This window comes from Eleutherodactylus coqui, chromosome 5, assembly GCF_035609145.1.
Source record: "Eleutherodactylus coqui strain aEleCoq1 chromosome 5, aEleCoq1.hap1, whole genome shotgun sequence".
Taxonomy (NCBI): Eukaryota; Metazoa; Chordata; class Amphibia; order Anura; family Eleutherodactylidae; genus Eleutherodactylus; species Eleutherodactylus coqui.
In genome coordinates, this window is record NC_089841.1 from 178,777,900 (window position 1) to 178,803,144 (window position 25,245).

Consider the following 25,245-nt stretch of genomic DNA (forward strand, 5'->3'; position numbering starts at 1 on the left):
TAGAGGTGGAGTTCGGGAAAGTGTCATGTAGGAAATCTTTCTCCATCCAGGGAAGAAGTTTGCAGCTTGTCCCCGGTGTGAAGCTGAGACTGGGAAGAACATTGGCCACAGCAACAAATGAGGAGGACATAAAGAAAGCAATTGTATCCTGGGCACATTGATCGGGAGCATTTGCCATCTGTCAAATGCGGGCACAGAAGTGGGACTGAGGGTGCAGGGGGGCGCTGAGGAGTCGGGTGCATGTGGATTTATCTGGAGCGGTCCAGGTGTTCTGGGTGAATCATGATGGTCCATTGCGCTGGCTGTGAGAGGCCCATCCTGGATCGCTTCCTCCTCAATGTTCTGGACCGGGCTTGGCATGTCAAATGTGTCCAGTGCTGTGACTGCAAATGTAACCTCACTGAGAAGTGCTTCTCCAGAGAGGGCAAGCTCTACTGCAAGACTGACTTCTTCAGGTAAGGACACAGGATGCCCGCAGCTAAGGGAGCCGTGCCCACGACTGCCGAGGTGCCAGCTAGCTGCATTGTATTCTTTATGTGCACTTACTTCTTGTATGTGTCTAGCAAACATTAAAAACACATTATATGAAGTAATCTCTCCTAGACATTCTCTGTCTGTAAATATATATCCTTATGTATCTATAGCTGTAGATATCAGCTATCTCTACTTATAGATTTATCCTTTTATGTTTACTTATATCCACCATGTCGACTGCATAAGAATAAAATAGATCTCCAATTTATGTTTTACAGATAACAAAAACCAATATAAAACCCACACAATAATAATAAAGGCAGATTCCTGTGACCTAAATTGTTAATACATTTGGAAACTAAACGCGATTTTAATATGTTCTTAATATATCACATTAGACATCTTGCGAAATGATAAACAGGATAAAGCATATCTTTATTATTATTAGCAAGATACTATTAATATAATTATTATTTTCGTTACCCACTGTAACAATCACTCACACATATAATTTACACAGTAAAAATATAGACACAAAAAACACAGAGAGAAGCACACAAGAATATATATATATATATATATATATATATATATATATATATATATATATATACACACACACATATATAGATAGATAAAATGGTTGATAAATGTTTTAAATATCTGTAAAGCAGTAAACTGCCAAAAATTCCTGTTGAGTTCATATGTAAATTTGGTGCTGCTAATGTATTTTAGACACGGTGATATATACGTATTTTCTGGTACGGAATGTCCACAGGGGCCAGGCTATCAGCACTCTGGGACAATAGATCCCTCACTTTAACATCTGGGATGTTTCTTCTTCATATTACATTTCCGTCTATATTACTGAGCTAATTGGGCCTAGTCTGAATGGGGACTTAACACCTGGATTTGTAATTCACCTTTGGAGAGTTGTTCTCCTTTTGGCAATTTGATTGACAGATAGTTTTACAATTTATGAGAGCAAGGGTTAAATGAGTGATTCTCTCCCCCCACCCCCACCCCCCCAAATCATAAAACAAATGAGCACTTTCAGTTCTCCAAAGTTCCCTCCCAACTAATGTAAAAACTATTTAGAAGCATTTAATGATTTTTGATAAGGTGCAGGTGAGCTAATTATTTTTCTGGATAAGGCAACCATGACTTATGACCTGTATTACAGACACTAAATCAAAGTCACAGCAAGCCTCAGGTGAGCAGTGCCACAGCCGCTCACACACATGGAAGGACAGTGTTTAACGTGTATTATTATAATTATCTACACGAAATATATAAATCCATTATTTATATCTATTTATCTATCTTTATATAGATATATAAATAACAGTAAATATTGATTCATTTGTTTATTTATTTACATATAGATATTCTTTGTTTGGCTTGCATGGAAATATTTTGCGCTCAAATTGGGATGAGGTTTTAGTACTCATAAAACGATTAATTTAACACTAGAATGAAAAGTTTTATTCGATTCTACATAATTTGGTTGGAAATAGCATTCAAAATACTTTGGCATAATAATTCCCAAGTACTTTCTCCTAATATTAGTATGCCACTTTATTACTGATAGATAAATAAATAGATAGGTACTGTGCATTTCTGAGAAATACTGCCGCAAATAAACTCCACATAGAACAGTCTTTTTTGACATCATTTTCCTTATTCATAGTTATATTACTTTGCTATTATGCGCTTTTCTCTATTTTACTTGAATTGATAAAGCTATTAAAAAAATATTCATACCAAATATCTATCTATCTCTCTATCTATCTATATCCTATCTATCTATCTATCTATCTATCTATCTATCTATCTATCTATCTATCTATCTATCTATCTATCTATCTATCTATCTATCTATCTATCTATCTATCTATCTATCGCATACATATGTATACATGTGCATATATTTATATGTAAAGCACAGATAGATTAGATTAAATTAGATTAGATTCATATAATATCGGTGTAGCTTCTTCTGTTATGATGTGGATAAATACTACATGAAATGATCCGGCAATGAATCCGGCTAGTTGGTGAAGAGGATCGCAGACCGGGTTACAAACCATACATATTTCTGGTCTACACATTTTATTCCATCACTATATGCTTTTTATGATATAGTACAAATATAATACACCACAATTATATTTTCTCAATTTATATAACTTCATTTGTTATCTGTCATCCATCGATTGTCACTGGCGGTGGGATATAAAAACGTCGAGGATAAAATAATTCGTAAATTTCCAGTGACAAGTTATATAATTTGAGTCCTGATTGATGTCCTTTGGGTCTAAATGGACTCAATGCTGCTGGTATTATAGTATATATATAAAATTTCAATCCCGCCCGCTAACTGTACAGGAGGCGCAAGGCACCAGCTCCAAGTGCCCCTTCTGATGGGATTGCCGGCTTTCTATGTTCTTCCTGGTAGACACCTTGTACCGAAAGACCGCTGATCGCGCGATTAATGTTGCATTTCTCCGCGGTCTTGTGTTGTAGATCTCTCGCTCCGGAGTTATCGGCTCTTTTCTTTTCCTTGCAGGAGGTTCGGCACGAAGTGTGCGGGCTGCTCTCTTGGAATCTCTCCCAGCGATCTGGTGAGGAAAGCCAGGAACAAAGTTTTCCACCTGAATTGTTTTACCTGTATGGTGTGTAACAAGCAGCTGTCTACCGGGGAGGAACTCTACATAATAGACGAGAACAAGTTTGTCTGCAAGGAGGATTATGTGAGCGCCAGCAGCCTGAAGGAGAGCAGCCTCAACTCAGGTGAGGTCATCTCAGAGGAGTTCAGGTGGTACTGTGACGTCATACGTGATCAATAGTTTCGTGACTACCTCACTAACTTATGTGGTTAGTATGACTTTATACTGGGAGAGATTATGTTATTAGATAGATAGATACCCAATGTAATGTGTAATCTATGGATGGAATATAGAATACCACAACTCATATTTCCCTTATCTATCTCTCTGATAATTGAACTAGCCGCCTGCATGCCCATATGCCCACTCCCCCCCTCCCAAAATTCTAACGCTTTTACATGAGCCCTTAATAGAGGTCATGATTTGCTAATCTCAGACAGAGCCCTGAGATACATAAACACCCACCTCCCCTTTCCTCCATGCCAGCCTGTGGGTGGATCTGAAAGCAGTGGCTGCCCTATAGGCTGAATATAACCACAACTGGCAGACACACCTGCTTTTGTTAACCAGCCATAACCACAACAGACATCTACCAGGCATTAGAATAGGTCTAGTGCCCAGCCTTTCATCTACATCACAATACCTTATCCCATACACATCTCTTACCCAGCCCAACATAGTATCTACATGAAAGTGGAAGGTGTAGCACTAGTCATACTTCTGTAGACTATTTTTACTCTTGTAATCAATAATTATTGAGCTAGTTTCAGTTTTGAGCTCTATTCTGGCTCCCCATCAATAATTATGGTACTGGTCTCTATTGGGTGAGCCTTACCATTGGTTTACCATCTTTAGTATGTAATTCCCCCTTCTGTGGATGATTCTTTGTTTTATCAGAATAGAGACACTCCAAGGGTAATTTTAGACATTTGTGACATCCTATAGATCATTTCTTGCACCTGTTCAAAGCCTCATGGACCTCAGATTATAATAAACAATATTTAGACATGAATGAATTATGAAATGTTGAAAATCAGAGGTAATTTGATGATATCCCACTGGAAATTTCCAGGTAAACATCACCCCAAAGAACGAAAGTGACCTAGCAGAATAACATTAAACAACTTAAAATTTTTGACAGTATTTAACAAGTAGAGGAAATAGTGAAAAGTAAAATTGTAACATCTCTAATACATAGGCAAACTAATGAATATATGGAAGACATAATGCTGTTCTATCTATGCTACAATTGTTACAAATTTCAGACACAAATCGGTATTCACTAATTCAAATTAGTTCCTCCGCCAACATCAGTGAGCATATTATGTTAACATTTCTTGTTGGGTCTGGCAGATTAATGTGTTGGAGTTCTTGCTTTTCTATTGTGCACTGATCAATCAAATGAGCAAACCATACACTAGAGAAAATACAATGGAGTAGCAAGGTCGTGTGTGTATATGTTAATTTTGTAATTGTTTTCTTTTGTTGCACCTAAAGACACATTTTTTCATATGACTGAACCAGGTACATTTATAGAATTTTATTCCCTGTGAATACTTATTAAATATGTGTAAACATTTTTATGTAGAATATTTTGAGGCAATTTAATCCATATTTCACCATGAAACAATTTATATTTAAAAACATTTGCTAATAGCATTACAATTTGTATGGAGGCCAAAACATGTATCAATATTGTCGTCTATATGGTGGATTTGCTTTAATTATAAAACCACTGAATTTGGAACATGACAAGTTATTGTAGCTTGAAATAGAGGAATTTGTGCCTGACAGGCTAAGGCCTTCACCATGTCTAGCTGTTTTTGAAACTAAAGTTTAAAAAAAGATGAACCTTTTTTATGGGATGCATCAGTCATTAATCATCAGCTCAGCCAAGATCTAGTTTGAAGATCTGAAAAGAGCAATATTGGCTCTGAACATACTGTTAATTTTTTAATCATGTTTATCAGCATGGATACAAATGAATTCTTTCCATACAAACAATGGAAAGAAAGGTCAACATAGTATTACCATGCAGAAAGAAAAGTGTTTAGGGTAACAAGTGTACTGAAACAAAAAAGGGTACATAATAAAAAAGTCTAGAGAGAGGGAAACACACAAAAACGAAATCCCCAAGGTCTTATGATCCACAGTAAAGGGAAAGAAGGAAAGCCATGAGTAATAGAACTCATATGGGCTGTGATTGCCTACTCAATGGCATCTTGACTCATAGAGAGGAGATTGTTGGTGGTTTTAGGAATTGTACAGGTATGAGAACTTTTGCCACCTCATCACTAGTAGTTTTTTTTTAAAGGGGTATATTGTACAAAGGATTTTAAAAGTTGCATCTGTTTTGTGATCAAAGTTATGGAAGGGGGACTGATTTTAGATATGATTCGTTTAGTATTCTTCCAATAATAGTAAACATTGACTGAGAAAATTAATTAGTATATTAATGTTGCAACATTTAAAAAACTCAAATAATTCAAAAATCACAATATCATTTTTGAAATAGTTTTATGCAATATTCTTCTATTTGTTTGAACCAGTTCTCTTAAAAACTAAATGGACTTAAATGAAATCTTTAGCCAATTTTGAATCTATTTAAAGAAAACTTCTCAGTGCTCCTGATAGGTGTGTTTTAGTAAATAGTTGTATTCCTCATGAGTTAAAAATTCTAGAGCACCTTATTTTTAGAACTTTGTGTTGTATCATTCGCTTGCTTTTTCTCTTGAAAATGTAAGAATAAATTAAAGGGATTTTGTTACCAGGTCTATAAAATTTGACTAGGGGCCAAGCTTTTCCTCACCTGCATCATGCAGACTGACAGCTCTCTCCCCTATTGTGCATAGATAGAGAGAGCTGTCACTCAGTATACTAAGGTGGGGAGAGGCCAGTTCAGCCCGCCTCCATGACTCCGAGCTGGGCTCCTAGTCAAACTTCATAGACCTGGTAACTGGATCCCTTTAATAACTGGGCGTCACCATTCCCCTTGTTGATTGGGTGTGTCTCTACACAGTCTGATATTGTCAACAATGATTGGACAGCATGGAACTGTGTAGACACACCCATAACTGATAACACCCAGCTGTCAATTGATTCATACATTTCTGGAGGGAATAACAGGAACGGCACAATGCAGAATTTTAGGAAAAGATGCTCCAGAATTGTTGTTTCATGAAGAATGCAAGTATCTACTAAAATACAAAGGTCAGCAGATGCAAGGGGTCCTCTTTAACCATTCTTCTTGCTGTAGAAAAAGTAAACTATTGGAGCTGTAGGCACTTTAGACAAAGCATTCCTATATATGTTGGTGCTACATAAAGATGCTTCTTATTATTATTGATAAGAACAGCCCACTATCTCATGTTTTACAACATATTTGTATCATTTTGAATGCTCTTATAAATGAACATTGTCTCTCTGTAGACCTGGAAATATAGTAGATATCATGTTGATGGGAAATTAAAAATTAAATATGTATATGAAATGAAACCCAATAGCTTGGTATGTTTACAGGTCTAGGACAGTCACTTTTATTTTGAAGCACAGATTGAGAACAACATGGCAATATGTACCAATATGTAACTTTTTAATGTGTGTCTTTTTTCTAAAGAGAGCTGTACAGACATGCAAGAATATGCAAAATGTCTTATAGGTAGGTGTAGTCTGTAAATCTACACCTTGTATTCAAAGGTAAAATGTTTAGAACCTGAGTGATCAATGAAAGCATTGGAAGAATATCATCTTAGTGATTCACTGAATGTGACAGGGATATTTACAGATATATGACACACTGAGCATTATCCTGTAGGTGTCATTACATGTAAAACAGCAACAAGAGAGATATTATAATCTCCTTCTAATACCTCATTACAATTAGCCAAATCTCATAACCTCTGCTTTCCGCATTTCCTGGAATCTATTCTTCCTTGTTTTAGATTGTAAGCTCTTTTGAGCAAGGCCCTTCTACGTTTCTCTACAAGCCTTTCATCATCATATAAGTGTGTTGTCCTTTATGTTGCTTTGACACATTTTATGAAGAAAGACAGATCTCATTCATTTTTGTGAATGTAAAACTCAAGCAAAGGCTTTGTTTGCATCCATTCAGTAATAATCCATTTTTTACAGCATGCAACATCTGTGTCCTGTAATGATACTAGATCCAGAAAACTAAAGAACAAATGCAAACTGATTTCATCTTATGCATCAGTTCTCCTATCAGTTTGCACAGAAACTGTGCACATAGCTTCTATCTCCCCTATAGTACAGCACTGCGGAATACGAAGGAGCATCAAAGACAGAGCATAATAATGACCCAGGTCATTGGCTTGCATATTAATTATAATTAAGTTCTTTACCTGAAGGGTTAAGAAGATGAAGAAAAAATATATAATTATTTCTTTATAATTGACTAGAATTTTCTGTGTCTTTTCTTAGGCTATTTTAAATATGCATAGACAGATTAATTTGCTTTTTATTCTTTTTTAGTTCAAGTTCAATTATTATTCAGAAACTTCGGAATATATACAGCTAAATGCAGCCTCAACCACACTTAGCTTTCACACTAGCATCTTGCAAATCACTGTATGGACGCAGGATTTAATCGAATGAGTACCTTGTATATCTGCTGCCATATCTAAGGGTTGTAAGGACAAGTGCACATCACCAGGTCTGCCTCCGCTGACCACAAAGTCTCCTCTGCACTCTATGTCCAATAATCTTTATAGAATCCATAAGGACAATGAATGGCCATCATATCACTGCAATAGTAACAACCTTTATTTTAATAGCACCAACATATTCCACTATGTTATGCAATCAGGGAAGCAATAAACAAAACATGTTGATAAATATTGTGACGTCTATAGAATGGCTGCTACAATGAAACCAAAAACAGAGAGAATCTTGCCTATTATAGCTTACAATCCAAAGGGGATGTGAGAAGAGTGGGACACAGTAGGTAAAAATGGCTAATTATGTGATCATTAGTCTAGCCAGGTTGCATAGCAGAAATAGTGAATATTTTAAAGTCTGACTATAAAACAATATCCACAATTCTATATTTAACAATGCATTATGACCCAGAATGTATTAGACAAAGATTCAAAGATTCTATTGTTTTGGGCATCCTTTTGACATGCTTATAAGGACCCCCCTGGATCCATGTCCCAGCATGAGAGTATGCATGAAAAAAGGAAAGGTTGCATTGTGGAATTTCCAGTCTAACAGCATTGAATCTACACTATCACTGATCCTTCCACCACCTATGAAAATATAGGCCGCATTTAGTGGTCTTTTAAAATGTTAATAACACCCAGAATGAATTACTAATGTATTCATAGTAACACAACCTTAATCCACCTTAATCCATAAATGTAATACATGCTGTGCCCATATCAACCTGTTAGATATTGGCCTTGAAATTGTAAAATGAGATATACTATCATATTGCCTGATTGGTTGCCAGAGCCAGCACTACACTTCTTTAATTTTTGACAGAGCCCACATATTGTCTTGATTCTTATCTCATGAATAGCTATAGTATATAGTATATATCCATATTCATAGTTTTCCTTGTATTCTTTTCAGTCATGTCAATCATATCCTTATCTCCTCATCTAACCACTTATAATCTAAGAGTACACTTCTTGACTTTATCCTACCTATGTATATACATTGCATAAAATGTAACCTGCAAAGTGCTTAGGCAGTTAGTTGAGTCATTGTAGCTAGTATGCAAAAAGTAAGCCTGTGTACCAATAAAGGTGCTTAATGTAACCATTTCCTAGTGTCTCCATAAACTGTATTTCCATGAACACGGGACCAGATCACTAAATGACAATCACTGGTTCATGTAACTGAAAGAATCTCTTACCTTAGAATCCCTGTTTCTGCATTGAGGCCATGTCCAAATTTGCATTGTGTAAAGTTTGAATTAGTATTTTTATGTGCTGAAGGGATTGAATATCTGATGCTTTTGTCCATTCTATACACTAATGACTTCAATGGAGTTCTATACATACATCTTTAGGTGTTTAAGTAGCATCAGCTGTGCAATCACTTCCACATATAGTAACATATTCCATCTGATGTAAAATTCCTCATTACTTTCCTGGGACCACATTCTCCGCCTGCTCCTTTATTACTTGTTTCTTTATTTTATGGAAAAATATCATCAATGAGATATAGGGGCTTCCTAAATGGTTTAATGTCTATGCCTTATTCCATTTAGAGAATGGATATTATATTTCAGTCTTCTAAACATATGAGTTGTTTTACACTATGTTCTGTGTTTCTTAGTGTCCTCTTGTACAGACAGAAGTTTATCTCCAGATGCTCAAGATCCAACACAGGATGAAAGTAAAGAGACAGATCATTCCACCTCTTCTGATAAGGAGACTGCTAACAATGAGAACGAGGAGCAGAACTCTGGTACCAAAAGAAGAGGACCAAGGACCACCATTAAAGCAAAGCAACTAGAGACCCTCAAGGCAGCATTTGCAGCCACTCCAAAACCAACAAGGCACATTCGAGAACAGTTAGCACAGGAAACAGGGCTTAACATGCGGGTGATTCAGGTAAACCACTATTCAATATATATTTCATTTCCTCCAGCCTCTATTATTTCTTATTCTTCTCCAACATATGTTTATGATGCCATATCATTATTAGAGATGAGCGAGTACCAAAATGCTCCGGTGCTCGTTATTTGAGTCGAGCTTTTAGTAATATTCGAGAGCTCTATTCGAGTAACGAACCCCATTGAAGTCAATGGGGGACTCGAGCATTTTTGTATTGGACCCGCCGGGTGCCAAGCTTTTCTTTTTTTCTCGCTCTGTCTCTCTCTTTCTCTCATACTTGAACGAGCATATTCGCTCAACTCTAATCATTATTAATACTTCTGTCCTTGTATTTTCTCTTGGAATTTGAGTGATTGTATAGAAAATTCTTCTGATCACTAAGTAGAAAATGTTGATTAGTAAAGAACTATTTTGGGTGAAAGGCAAAGAAATGGAGAAGGAAGTTAAACAAAGAAGTTTACATTTTCTTTTTTCATGTGATTAGTAATGGTTGTCGGTTTACAAATCTATTCATTAATTTGTTCGTTTCACAACCTGTCCATGTACCTTGGTTTTCTCCAGAATAGTTTTGCAAGAATGGTGTTATACTTATCATTAGTGCTTGTGGAGAATATATTAAGCTGATGAATAATACCTTCAAGTGAATGTCCATTTTTTATCATCATGTTATTTTTAGGTTCAACATTATGTGCTGTGTAATTCCTTATCTTTAGAACGGTTAGAGCTCAATGTGTTCTGATACAGAGCATTAAATCCACTATGTACACGTTGGGTGAAAAGATAAAAGTCTTGTTGCCTTCATTTACCACTAGGAGGAGCTCAGGAGCTCACTGCATACTGTTTTATCATAGTGTTCAGTGTATAAACAGTTTTTGTGGATAGAAATCTCTGTATGAAAAAGTGGAACGCTCTGAACATTTCTTAGAAAATTGATCAGCACAGAATTTTAAAACCACGGATGCCACGGAAATAAATGTAGTTTTAGTGTTGTCTCAAATCAGAAGCACTGTTGCCATGATAGCTTTCCTAACAGATTTCTGAGTTGCTTTTGATTCCACTGTTACTTTTTCATTTGTAGAATCTTTATTTTTGACAGGTTATCATATTTTGACAAGCAATCACATATTTTGCACTAACTGATACTATCCTCACATTTTCTCTATGTCTGCATAGAGAATAGTAAACAATGCAATATGTGTGAATTAGTCATCACTGTGCCTTTAAGATCTTTAGTAGAGATGAGCGAGCATACTCGCTAAGGGCAATTGCTCGTGCAAGCATTGCCCTTAGCGAGTACCTGCCCGCTCGAGTGAAAAGGTTCGGGTGCCGGCGCGGGGGAGCGGTGCGGAGAGAGAGAGATCTCCCCTCTATTCCTCCCCGCTCTCCTCCGCAGCTCCCTGCTCGCTGCCGGCACCCGAACCTTTTCTCTCGAGCGGGCAGGTACTCGCTAAGGGCAATGCTCGCTCGAGCAATTGCCCTTAGCGAGTATGCTCGCTCATCACTAATCTTTAGCAATACTTTCCATTTCTGCCTTCTAGGATGGTGAATTCATTGCATTCCCCATATTTTAGGAAGTGGTTATTTACTTTGTAATGCTATGTGTAACTAGAATAGCATTTTATTAGAAACGCATATATTTAAAGAAAAGGATTTTAATTGTTAAAAATCATATTCCTGGGCCCCACACAATCTAGGTTGGTCAACAGTGAAGTATGACATTTAGCAAAGATTTGCATAGATATGCCACTAAAGGCCCGGCCATTGTCAAACATCATGGACAAAAATACATTGAACAGACTCAACCTAAAGGAGGGCTATTCTTCTATTACATATTCTTTAGTCCCCACTGTATGAAACAATGCAACTCTTCAATTCAGTGTAACACCAGGACCTAATTTAATTGGAATATACTATTTTCTAGTCTAGATTGTACAGCTCTTGTCCTGAAGGGCTTGTGTCATATGTTCTTTTTACACCATTGTGAAAATGAACTTGGACAGATTCATTGCACTCCATACACCACAGATGAGCATGTCATTGCCCTTTAGGACATTGCAAGCAATTTTATCTGCAGTCCATTTCTTTTTCTTTTCGACTGATCTCAAGTTGAAGCAAGAACACTGTGGTGATTCCAAGTCACATGGAATGGGGCCCAATAATAAACCCTCCTACAATCATTGGCCATTAACAGTCATAAGTGATAATGAGTCAGTCATAGTGCCCATTCATGACTTACTGCTGCTTTATTATTGGCGACATCACACAGAGGCAATATGATATGCTGTTAATATTCCCACTGGTGAGGAATCTTCTGTAATATATATACCACATGCTCATCTAAGACTTAAAAAAATTAATTGCCTCAAGAAAAAGGTGAACCGTTGGACTATCCCTGCTTGAAGAAACGGGAGAAATTATAATTATACATATCTAAAACTGTCAGGAAAACAAACTCTTTTTTATTAATTATTTTTCAATAATTCTGCGCTTTGCAAAACAAGATACAGTAGCATGAGGCAGAGATTAAATAACAAAGCTAATAAACAATTCTGTGATTGACTTAATTTATTTCAGTACACATTATTTATTCTCTAAACCTATCTGATAATCCGGAATATTTAAGTATGCTTTAATTCCTTTAGTCAGGTAACCACGGGCCCCGACAGATGCTGGATTATTAACCTGAACTACTGGTTAAAGTAGGCTTAGCATGACTATAATCCTTTCATATTAAAATTTTGTTCCAATTTCTTATACTTTTTTTTACAGTTTCAAGGCAAACTCCATAGGACAATGGCATGTACTGCATTTGCTTTTGCCAATCTGCCTGTTTAGATTAGACCTAATTAAAGAGTAATATGATTAAAACATAGGTACAATTATATTTATTAAGCCAAAGTAATGAGTTAAAGCAGAAAATATAACTATGAAGTACGGGTTTATATCATATGTGTTTAGTAAAGCATAATTAATATCAATTATTTGCACTAATTAAGACTAATTAACACGCATTACATTTTTTATATGTTTTTTTAAATCATGTTAATGAAACTAAAGCCAGGATATATTTTTGGTACTGTCCGTGTACTACATACATAGTAGTGGGATTGTCCATGTACATGGAAGTGATAAAAGATTGAATCCATCAGATTTTCCTCAGTTCAGTGAAGATGGTTTTTTTTGTGACAATAGACAATAGAATTTAGAAGCTGCTTAAAACTGAAGCAAACTGATATTATGCTCTAAAACTTTTGTCCCATCAGTTGTTAGATCAGCCGTTAATTTAGAGATAAAAATATATAAAAATAAATGCCAGTGTGAACAAAGCCCAAAGTGCTACCAGGGAGTGAAATGACCAATATTTTGCAGAATCTGTAATTAAAGGGACAGTTCATTTTGGGAAACTCAACAAGTAAGTGCCATAATCTTAATGCTTTATTTTATCTAGTTCTGTAAACCAGGTGTACATCCGTATGAAATGGTAGAACTCGATCTTTCTGGTTACATTTTTATGAGGGTCTTTCTATTTTCCTGTAGCTTTTTTTTTTTATCAAAGCTCAATACTTTTTTTTCAAGTCCCTGCCTATTATTGAGTTTGAAAAAAGATTGGTGTTTTTTAATCCTCATTTCACCGGCAAAAGAGTGAGGTCCTTCCCTTGTCTCTCAGAAGGGGGTCCCCATTCATCGCCCTGAAAGAGTTGTAATCCGGATCCTATAAGCCCTTTAGAGGGGCTTGTACAGGATATGATGCTTTTGATAAAGTGGTTTTCATGTTTGATGGTTTTCATGTTCCTTCTCTTACGGCTTATCCCAGTAAGAATTCCTCCAAAGTTCTCAGTAATCCCTCATCTTAGGGGTGGGACGCCATGACAGAACCAAACTTAAGGGATGAGCTGTAGACCTGCGGTTTTAAAATGCCATCATGGTTTCACTACTCTAAGACTATCACCGAGTTTGTAATTACCTTATCCTCTATAACAACATGCTGCTAAATTTCATAGTCTTTCATCACTGTGCATACTGAACAACCCTAGAATCAACGGTCTGCCATTTTCATATACGGAGTCCTTGTACTGTAACTTTATGAGTTCTATCACGCGCTGTGGTAGGGGGATACATTTTCTACAAAAGTGTCAATAGTCACATGGTGCAGTATAGTGTTTATGCTCTCCTGCAACATTGTGGCTTCACATTGACACTAGATCATGCTTACCCACAATTGATTAGTTGGGCTGCATTGATAATTTAGATTATGTTTGGTTAGTTGGTATTCATATTTAATAATTTCTAAAGTATATTTTTTATGTAAAGTATATTTCTAGAACATTTAAAACACAGCAACCTGTTTTTGCGACATTCTCACTGTAAAGCTATCACTGTAGGCAAATGTAAATGGCTATATGGTAATTATTCATCTTTATTAATGTAGCCCAAACATGGTAAGCAAGGCTGCACAGATAGGATTTATGCATTCATGTCAGGTCCATGTCCCAATGGAGCTTACTATCTAATTTTCGTAGCACAGGCAAATAAACACACAGGGGTCAATTTCATAGGAAGCCAATTAACCTGCCACTGTGGTTTTTGGATTGTGGGAGGTAACCAGAGTGTCTAGAGATGACCCATGCAAATACGGGGTCGTTCATTCAACCTGCATGCAGATGGTGCGTGATTCAAAATAAATGAGAGCTTCTCAGCAGTGCAAGACAGCAATACTAACCATTGTGCCGGTATATTGGAGACAGATAGTTGAAAATAGTTGGTATTTACTTAATATGTAGTCCTTGCTGTTGCTTAGCAACTCTTGTTGTAGATGCTCAACTTTGTCTGACAGTTTGTTTTAGCTAGATACCCCATTGTACATTCTTTGTTGAATACTATATTAATTAATATGCATTATTAATATAGCTAGATGTAAAGGTGTCATTATAAGCTAAATGAATGCACATAGATTGTTTTAATTAATTTCCGTACATTCTCATCACTAATTAATCAAGCAATATTCATACTTCCTAAGTGTCCATCCTTTGGGGGGGTGCAGTCCCCACCTTTCACCCAACTTTACCTGTCACTCTTCACTCCTGAAATGTTCCTATTTTTCAGTTGACCAACAGAGGATAAATTAACTTTTCTAGGCAGTAGACATTGGAGGAAATGTACAAAGCTAAATGTGAGAGAATTGGGGCTCAGTTTACTAAACACAACTGCCGTGCATGCCTTCTGCCATATTTATTATGTGGTGCAGACATTTTTTTTGGCTCACTTGACATGGAGGCGTGGCTTAGTGGAAAGGGGCGTGGCTTGAAATGGGATAACTTGGGCTACAGTTGTACCAAGATGTTGTTGATAGATGTTGGTATAAACTCAGCCAACCAATCGGTAGTATAAATGTGGCAAATGTATAATACACCATAAGCGACTATGATGAATTTGGCACATATTAAGACTGTGAAGTCTAAATTTATGCTATCTGAATATTAGAAAGGATTAGTACATTTCACTCATTATTCCATGATTTATCGCAATTTGGTGGTCCTTCTAAGACCAGCCGCATAACAAACCCCTCTTTTCAGAACTACTCATAAGTTAAACAGTAATAACCACTTTATGTACACCTTTTCTGGATGACCAGTAAGACATTTGCAGTGCATGTCTGCATAAAATGGACATCTGAAGACTCATTAAATATTAATTGTATCATTATAATACATAACCTTCACTCATCTCCATTGCAGGCAACTTTGATGAAAATTCCCCTCCTAATCACATTAGGTAGGATGTGTCTGAGTACTTTTATTAGATTGGGGTTGATTTTAATCCACACAGTTCTACAGAATTCTTTTTTTTTATATGATCATTTCTCTTGGAAAACATTTTGTGGTGTGTTTTGAGGAAACCTTCTGCTACAGGGCCACATGCAAGGGATATTTCAGAATTTTCTGTAACTGCAAATCAGTTCCATTCATCTGAATGGGATTGTGTTGGTGGCAAAGAAATTAATTGTCAAAATCTCGATTTAGATTTGGCCCAATGACTCTATCCTCATTTTGTTCATACTCCCCTCCCTTCACCTGGATGGGCTCTTCTAAGGTCTGACTCCTGATGCAGTCAATGTGTCAAGTGGGTGGTCCCAAGTGCTCACTCTTAAAGGGTGACACCAGACTTGTTTGGAATAAAGAGAAAAAAAAACAGTGATAGAGTCAGCAGGACCACAGCTGCAGAGCCATGCAGTAAGCCGCGTTGACTACATCCCATCATAGATCCTTTTAAAGGGTGCCTTTACACAGACCATAAATGCTGCAGATTTCTGCAGTAGATTTTGCAATGAAAGTTCTGCAGCATGTACAGTACGAGCCAGGTGGAGGAAACTGTTACAAATCTGTTTCACGCGGTGCAGAAAATTTCCACAATGAATCCATGGCATTTTTGGGAAACGCTGCAGATTCTAAACGGTGTCTTTTTATGTTGCGGATTTCTGCTGCAGAATTCAACTCTTGAGATACGAAGGCTAAAACACAGCGAAATCTGCACCATTTAGGTGCGAATATGTCCATTTAGGTTTTCCAGCGTAATTGCTGCAGGTTTTCATGGCGGAATGCCCACAGCAATAAGGCCACAGGGGAAGGTGACCTAAATCTTTCACACTGCTGTAAACTACCAACTCAATGGTAGGCATTTTGCATTAATATTGCTAGTAAATAGAGATGAGCAAGTATACTCGCTAAGGCACATTACTCGAGCGAGTAGTGCCTTAGCCGAGTATCTCCCCGCTCGTCTCTAAAGATTCGGGGGCTGGTGGGGGGCGGGGAGCGGCGGGGGAGAGCAGGGAGGAACAGAGGGGAGATCTCTCTCTCCTTCTCTCTCCCCCATGCTCCCCGCCGCAACTCACCTGTCACCCGCGCCGGTCCCCAAATCTTTAGAGATGAGGGGGGAGATACTCGGCTAAGGCACTACTCGCTCGAGTAATGTGCCCTAGTGAGTATACTCGCTCATCTCTACTAGTAAACTTTATTACACTAGTTTGTGAGTCCAAACCCACTGTTGTCACATCTGTAATATCATTCATTATCCTTTGAGTGAATTACATTTTTTTCTAGTTTGCCCCAGGAATGAAAATAAGAATTTGGACTCTACCTCATGTGACCGATTTAGGGCACTGACAAAGAATTCTAGGCATTCCATACTATTTTTCCATTTACCAGCAATTTGGCAAAACATATATATTAAGAACTGGAAGTTAATAAGGCTTATTTATCTAATACTAATGTAGTAGAAATGGAGATAATGATCTTAAAGCCCTGTGCTCATTGTAATATTCAAAGAAAACTCGAATAACGATAGCTGGAATCTGATTGCTTACATAAGTAAGCACAATTGAGCATTCTAAAGCCAGTTTACTCATAGTCAATATAGCCAAAGCTGTCCTGTAAAAAGTTATGCCCTTGATCATCATACTAAGGAAGTTCCATCCAAGACTCCATTTCTAGGATGGTTGGAAGGGCTAAAGTTTCTCCTTAGGGAGAGCACCTAGTAGGTATGAGGAGACATATTACTCTGGGAAATTTATGCAAATGGCAAGATTCCTTTTGGGTGCCACCTATTAGAAGGCAGCATTCCTGCAAATCAATGTCAGACCCATTAACAGGCCTTTGAACAATGACTGGGAATATAAGCCAAAGCTAGAGTCTTCTCCACAAGGAAAAGATAAACCATGTACAGACAGACCGTTTTGGGGTTTTTGCCCTTCATCAGTGTGCAGTAGGTTGTTGGCTGTCTGGATTCCCAAGAGTCATGTAATCATCATGGACAGTAGGGTTTCCATTGCAGATCCAAAATGGAATGAAAAGAGATTTCCTGTGAAACACTCATCTCAAAATGGGTCATAAATTTTATTTTTTTTCTGCTTCTTCATTTTTTATGTATGTGATATTATGCTAAACCTCACACACTGTTCCTTATATAAGGTCCATAAATTTAGTTTTGTTATTAGGATATACTGTACATCATCCATTTCCATGTCACTATTGCTATGCTCTGTTAGTCAGTGACCTTGTATGGACCAGTGGAGTGTGATGTCACCAAGTCCTTTATCATATTGACAAGATGACAAGAAGCTGTTGATAGGGGTTTTGCAGGTCTGAAACATGAAATTAACTGCAGAGGCTGCTGCAAACTTTTAATGTAACAATAAGAAGAAAACGATCATAAATAATAATCCTTACAAAGACTTATCTGTACCAATGTATTCAATATGTAGCCTTTCCTTAATCTGTTGGTTTTTTGTGTTTTGTTGATGGGTGGGTAATTCCAGAAACGTTAACCATTGATTGCAAGTTATTCTGACATGGGGGAGTCTAATGGGGGCATGTGTGACATAATTAAAATTCTTTAATTAGAAATAGTAGCTTGACCTGAACATAATAATGATATCATTGGAAGGAATGCCTTAGTTTAAGATACCCCAGTTCCTTTCGTCAGTAGTGGTAAAGAAAAACATAAGATGGCCATACCTTATCAGATCCTGCTGCCAACTTTGGCCAACGTGTGGGTCACAGTATTTCTGTCAAGCATATTTGGAATTCTAAAAATCTATCCAGTTTGAAACTGAACAATCCAGAATGATTATTGGACCATGAGGCTTCCCTTGAATTCATTTTTTTCTGTATTTTTTTTTTCTAGCCTGTAAAAAGTGCCCTCAATTTCATGCATTTTTGCATTTTTTTTAAATAGAGAAGTCTATGGGAATATGTCTAAAAAAGAGCATACTGCAATTTGAAATAAACACCATGAACCTAAAAATCACACCAAAAGTGAGGAAACCACCACAAAAATGCTCTGTCTGTAACTACTGCAGGGTAACACCTTCCTGTACCAGATGACATGTACCTGGCATCTTTAAAAAAAAAAACTATATAAGTTTTTTTTTTTCCATAAATGCTAATAAATATGTCTAGTGGGTAATAGTAATAACTTTGCCAGAAACCATATGGCTAATTTTGTAACTTCTAATTGTCTTTATTCTAGGTTTGGTTTCAGAATAGGAGATCCAAGGAGAGGAGAATGAAACAACTCAGTGCTTTAGGTGCTAGAAGGCATGCTTTCTTCAGAAGCCCAAGACGAATGAGGCCATTAGGTGGAAGGCTTGATGAGTCAGACATTCTTGGGTCTGGCCCTTACAGCTACTATGGAGGTAACCTATAGCCTGAGTGTGATGTACTTTTAGACAGATGCTCAGCTGATTGGGACCTGACCTGTGAGATGGAAGGCAGGATTGATCCTTACTGGTTGGAATATGGATATGCAGTTATGTCAGACCGGACCATAAATTGTCTATTCAACAGATCCACAGTGTTAATGTTTCTGTACCTAACTTGTTTTCCGCAGTTTTTTTTAACAAAGATTTTTTTGGGGGGAAATGAGTTTTTGTTCGCGAACCCTTTGGTAAATGGGGTCTATATCTCACATTCATTCATTACACAAACCCATAAGAACATGTAAATTGGGTTTCTCTCATTTACCAACTTACACCAAAGTACATCCAAGAGACAATTATGCCTTTGTGTACCTTATCTAGCTATATCTGAACAGCAAGTATCAGAAGATGTTTCTTAAGATATGTTACCTGTAGCGACCTGCTGCTTGTTTCTCTTGTTGTTGATTGGTCATTGCCTTCGAAGTTTAGAATCCCACCTGAATTTTGTTCTATATTAGGATTTGCAATTAACTTGGGCAAAGGGGGCAAGGAAAAGAAAGGCAAGTATTGGAAGGGTAAGCCTGGAGTACCTACCAGAGATATTAGATCAAATCAAAATCAAATCATGGTATTTGTATAGCGCCAACTTATTCCGCAGCGCTTTCAGGTAATTATTACTTATTACCCCCCACCAAGCTGGGTTCTCATTTTACCGACCTCGGAAGGATGGAAGGCTGGGTCAACCTTGCGCCAGCTACCTGATTCATGCGGGGATCGAACTTGCAACCTTCAGGTCGTAGGCGAGAGCTTACACTCTGCACCACACGAGGCTCATTAGATGGCATGCTTTGCCTGGAAGTGTGATTGTTTTTTTGTTTTTTTTTAATTAAAGTAACTTTTTAAATCAGACATCTTCTAGTGAAAATTTCATGGACCCAAGCTCCTTTTATATGGAGCAGTAAGTCATTTGTATGAGTAACTGAGCGAACGATGACAGAGTTTGCTGATTCGCTCATGCAGGCAGAAAAATCGTTCGCAATTTCATTGAGCCGTTCACTAAACTAGTGAATATGACTGTCTAAACGGTCGCTGTTCACACACAACGATGAGCGAACTATTATTTTTATGCCTGCATTAAATGAACGACGAACAAGAAGCAAGAGAATTCCCGTTCATGGCTCAATCATTGTCCACGTTTACGCTCAACAACTATCATTCAAATTCACATAATCCATCTATTTTTTTTTAACCATAATTGTTTCGTGTAAAAGGGCCTTAAGCAAAATATACACTATGCTGATCAAGATAGCAACCGTATATTATGCTCAGTGTTCTCAGTCTCCATTTTTGGAATATCTCAGAGAAACATTTGCAACCCTTGACAATGGTGTTAGCACTATGTTCTCTTTATGCGTGAGCAGAGCATACAAAACTGTTCAATCTGTTTTTTGCTTGTGGCACTAGTGGACTCACACTGAAAGTATGTTCCATACCAAGCTCTGCGCAGTTTATAAAGTTATCCAGTCTCATTACCTTCTTTTTTTTTTAGCAAAAAGGTCAACAATGAAAACTCATATTTTGCTTAAGATGTATGACATTCCTTGTGTTGACCCCTATCAGTGCCTATTTAAGGAATAGTAAAGGATTTTAGTTTTCTTTATCCCTAAAATACCTTTGCCCTACCCAGAAACCTCATTTTCAAAGATTAAATGATTGCAAAGCCTCCAAGAGAAGGATTTTCACAAGGTTTCTTCCTGAGGTCTCTTTAATCTCCTTTTCCTTCTCAATCCTCTAACCACCATCACCACCTCCTCCTCTTACTGCATCCATCACCTCTTAAAGGTCTCCTTCCTTCTTCCTCTAAACTTTTTACTTGTGCAACAAATAGAAACTAAAGAGACGTGTCATTGTGGAGGTGACATGCCCCTCAGGGTTTTCCCCACTACGTGCTCCCCACCTTCCGTCTCCCCCCTCTCCCTACCTCCCCTTCTTACTCTCCCTTTACTCTCCCCATCTCTCTCTCTCTGTAGTGTTGTAGGGGACAATAGCACAGCTGCTTTCTTTGTACCTTATTCAGACAACAGTTGTTCCAATTACCTTCACATTCTTTGAACATATGGAGGGTGATTGGAAGAGAGCAGGGTACCCTGCCTTTCTCTGTTTGTTTTCTCCTTCCTCTGATTCACAATTTACCCATTGCAATTATTATGTGTGTCATGTCCCTTGAATCTCAGATATAAATAATAATCGGAGAGCAATAAAACGCATCTGTGGATTATATCAGTTTCTCCCTTTTACCTAGCATTTCTGCATTTTCTTTCGTCTTCTTCTCCGTTCCTCTGTTCACTTCCTTAAGATACTACTGTCATTTGCATATAACTGTATGTTATTCGGCTGGTTCTATTCACTCTAGCTAATTTGGATTAATTTGATTTTCTTTTTTTACTATGCCATCTATAATATACATGTTGTAAGATATCCAGCCTCTCTCGTAAGCGTATGCTATTGATGTCAATCTTTTATATCTGTACGTCTTTCCCTTCCCCTTGCTTGCTCTATTACACCTCCCTTCCCCAGCTCCCCTTCTTTCTTTGAAGACATTTTCCATCCTTGTACCTAATATATATTCCTCCTTCAATCCTTTCCACATCTCTGCCTCCCTCTCCCGAATCTCAGCTTTTCCCTTCTCCTCTATACATCACCCCCCTTCCCATGTCTTTGTGATCTGTTACAAGTTAGATGTGTCTTGTTTCTTTGAGCTGTATGAATGGGGATGTCTGTTTACCAAGAGCTGTGCATTCTGTGCCCTGAATAGATTTGTATGTCAAGAGATTACAGAATCGGTTCTTTCATTCTGAGCAAAGAGCAAAACAAAAGAATCCAAATACATGGCTTTATTCCTTCTCCTCTAGGTGATTTAGTCGCAAATTCAATTAAAAGGATACTAAATCTGACCCGTGGATCCTTTCACACAGGTTTCTTTTAACATTTATATTTAGTGCCCCGAAATCAAGAATTTTATTTTAGGTTTTTCCCACTTTTTAATTAAATTGAAGTATTTTTTTGAACCAGAGATCTATTTTAACAGTATGATCCTATATTTCTCATTCGCTATGTTTCACATCTATCGTTTATATTACATCATTTTTATTCAATCTTAGTACATTTTTTCATTGTGTAATAAGTAGCCTAAAAAGTAATTATTTCCCCATCTGCTCCCTCCCTACATCTTTGTATTCTCCTGCTTCTTCTGACGCAGCCCAGCATACCCTGAACACTTAATGCCTTGCCACACTTACAAATGGGTTTCATTCTGCTAGCTGTGTGATTTATTTCTAGTAAGTGTTTGGCTTATTATTTACCATTAATTAGGGTATGAGTGCACTGACCCCAGACATGCTGCTATTGTGGGAGGTGTTTATATCATTGCATCAAAGAATGCCATTGTTGGAAGAAATGGGGCTGAACTTTGTCAACACCACAATAAGACACTTAGCCTTTTAAATGATAGATAGTAATAAAAAAAGTATCTGCATCCATCTAGGGCAAATCTAATATGCATGCTGAAAAACTGCAGTAACTTAAGTCATATGCATTTTATGCAAATGCCACTACCTGTTATTGGTAACGTACTAGTAAAGATTAGATATGTATAGAGCTCTATGTTGGGCCTCTGATTTTTTTCTATATACACACATGAATGTAAATGCTATCAGTTTATGGGTAAAGCGGAGCAAATTTTGCTAGATGATGTCAGCATTGCCCCAAGCAAATCTCTTCTCGCCTAAATTGTTTCATTTTTTAAAATATTTTTATCGAACAGTTTTTCCACCTAAGTTAAAAACTTGTGAGAAAAAAAATGAATTTCACACCGTTGCTGTCTTGGTCTTAATTAATGCAAAGCAAGTTCTGGTTTCACAGTGACTTCTCTCTCCTTTCATTCTTTTTGTCTTTTCTTCCACTTGTAGTTTTCATATGCTTGTCATCTGCTTTTTAATCCTATGGCGGGTTTTATCTGCAGCACTCTCCCGCATTGACAGAATAAATTATATATTCACAAGAAAACACACAAAAGAGCGGCTTTCTGGTGCTATCTCATGTACCACAGCCACCAAGACGAGCTTACGATTCTTCACGCTAGGCACTGTACTGCACTAACATGTATAAAAGGCCAAATGTAGAATTTCTGGAAACAAAATAGGTTAAAAAGTGATGCAGACCAGGCCTAGGCATCGTGGACGAGTCTATGTACTGATGTTGCCCTTCTTACTGACAATACCATAGACATTTAAGTGTGAAGATTAAGAATTATAATGTATAGAAACACACTTTTATTCAAACTGCCTTTGTGAATGTTGCTTTATTTTCCTCTATTTTTAATCTATTTTCCTATTTTCTCTAGATTACCAAGGAGATTATTACGGAAGTGGAACCTATGATTTTTTCCCTCATGGTCCTCCGTCCTCGCAGACACAATCCCCAGCAGATTCCAGCTACTTACAGAATTCAGGGCCTGGTTCTACCCCTCTTGGTTCTCTAGAGCCACCACTAGCTGGCCACCACCCTTCAGAAAACCAAAGATATGCGGACATGATATCTCACCCTGATACACCCAGTCCAGAGCCTGGTATAACAGGTTCACTTCATCCAATATCTGGGGAAGTCTTCAGCAGTGGTCCAAGCCCGCCATTTTCTATGTCTAGCAATAGTGGCTTTAATGGTCCTATACCCCATCAAAACCCAGACATTAATGAGGCCACAGTGTGGTAATCATTGGAAGCTTGGGGGATAAACTCACTCTCGTCATTGGTCACTCATCAAGCATTTGTTTTTTTTATTTCATCCTTTCAGAGTGATAGGACAAAGACTTGATCCTGCATAAAGTAGAGTATAAGCTGTCCTGGAGTACTTCCTGCTCTACAACACAATGCCCCATGCTACGCTCAAAATGAACACTCCTCTGACAAAAAAGGGACAAAGTAAAAAACCAAAATGAAAGAGTACAGACACAACCAAAAGTCAATTCCCTGACAGTAGACCTCCAGCCTGTCTCCTTGTATCTCATCCTGAAATACTGGACCATTATATCAGGATAAGATTCTTCATTGGGACCAAGATGGCACTGAAACCAAAATTCACCTCCATGGCTGTTGGATAGACTGCCTCCTCCCTCTTATTGGAAAGCTACTAGTTTACCACATGAATTGGGACCAATTTTCCTACGATAACTTTCTATTACTAGTGTCTTCTGAGTCAATTCCAAAAGATGATCAGAAGAGGAAATCATTTAGCATTGAGTTCATCAGCAAAAAGCTTCTATTCCAAATAATTTATTTCATATGTGGTTCGCAATCCTTTATAGAATTTTCTATTGACAACAATACAACAGAAAATACTGAATCAGATGCCAAACCTCACTGTCACTAATGGGTCATTTGCGACAAAAACTACCGTTTTATTTCTTATGCATCAGCTGTGATGCTGGACAGTACTTGCAGCAATAAGAAATGTTAGCAGACCTGTACATGCTAATGTGATGGATTGGATTTAGATATTGCTCCCACTCTTGAGTTTTTGCATTGATTAAATTCTTAGCTGGTATTAACCCAGTGTGCTTAAGAAATGGGTGTCAAATATATAACCCTTATGTTCTTACAATCGGATGATAAAATGCTATGAAGAAAGAAAAACCTTTAAAAATAGTTCTAGAGGCTTAAATTGATCTGTTTGATGTATACCAACAATGTGGTGTTAGGATGTCCTCTAGTGGCAAGTTTGTAGGATTTGTTTTTCACTGATATTAGGCAAAACGTCACCTGATCTATTACTCATACATCTCCAAGAAATTGTGCAAAAATATAATTTTTTTTTTATAGCCTCCCAACCCCCCCCCCCCCCCCCCCCAACAAAATAATTTATGGGAGATGAGAGGAGGGGGCAGTATGGAAGCCCCTCTTGCTGTACTATAATTTGAGAAGCTTCGAAGCTTACTTATTTTGTATAAAGAAATGAGAAAATAAAGTACGTTTTGTGTTTCCTTATTTATTGTACAATATTCACAGCCTTTTCTTTTCTGACATCTTTGTAGTTGCATTCTGTTAAGAAATCTGTATCTGTTGCACACAATGTGTGTCCATTATCTTTTTTTGTCTCGAATGTAAAATACAGAATTTTCATTGGCAGGAAATCTTTGCCAAACCAATCAAACCGTGTTGTTTAAATATTATGTTTCCATCCTAAACGGACTCTCTTTTTTTTTTTTGAATTCTACAATATTTAGTTTCGAATCGTTTATTTAAATTAAATCTTGTTGAAATCCAATTAA

The 25,245-nt window shown here is 37.3% G+C and overlaps 1 protein-coding gene across 1 annotated transcript; it reads left to right on the forward strand.

The window, feature by feature from the left end:
* LHX5 (LIM homeobox 5) lies at positions 1-24,807 on the forward strand. The gene is made up of 5 exons (XM_066601965.1): positions 1-455; positions 3,044-3,267; positions 9,447-9,724; positions 18,752-18,917; positions 23,323-24,807. Exons 1-5 carry the CDS (start codon positions 283-285, stop codon positions 23,688-23,690), a joined length of 1,209 nt encoding a protein of 402 aa, XP_066458062.1. The 5' UTR covers positions 1-282; the 3' UTR covers positions 23,691-24,807.
* Positions 24,808-25,245: the final 438 nt, after the last annotated feature.

What these genes read in the sequence shown, in the direction of transcription:
- LHX5 (XM_066601965.1), top strand. Translation starts at nt 283, where the DNA reads ATGATGGTCCATTGCGCTGGCTGTGAGAGGCCCATCCTGGATCGCTTC. An exon ending in TTAACATGCGGGTGATTCAG is followed by an intron (nt 9,725 to 18,751) that starts GTAAACCACTAT and finishes TCTTTATTCTAG; the next exon opens with GTTTGGTTTCAGAATAGGAG. An exon ending in CCCTTACAGCTACTATGGAG is followed by an intron (nt 18,918 to 23,322) that starts GTAACCTATAGC and finishes TATTTTCTCTAG; the next exon opens with ATTACCAAGGAGATTATTAC.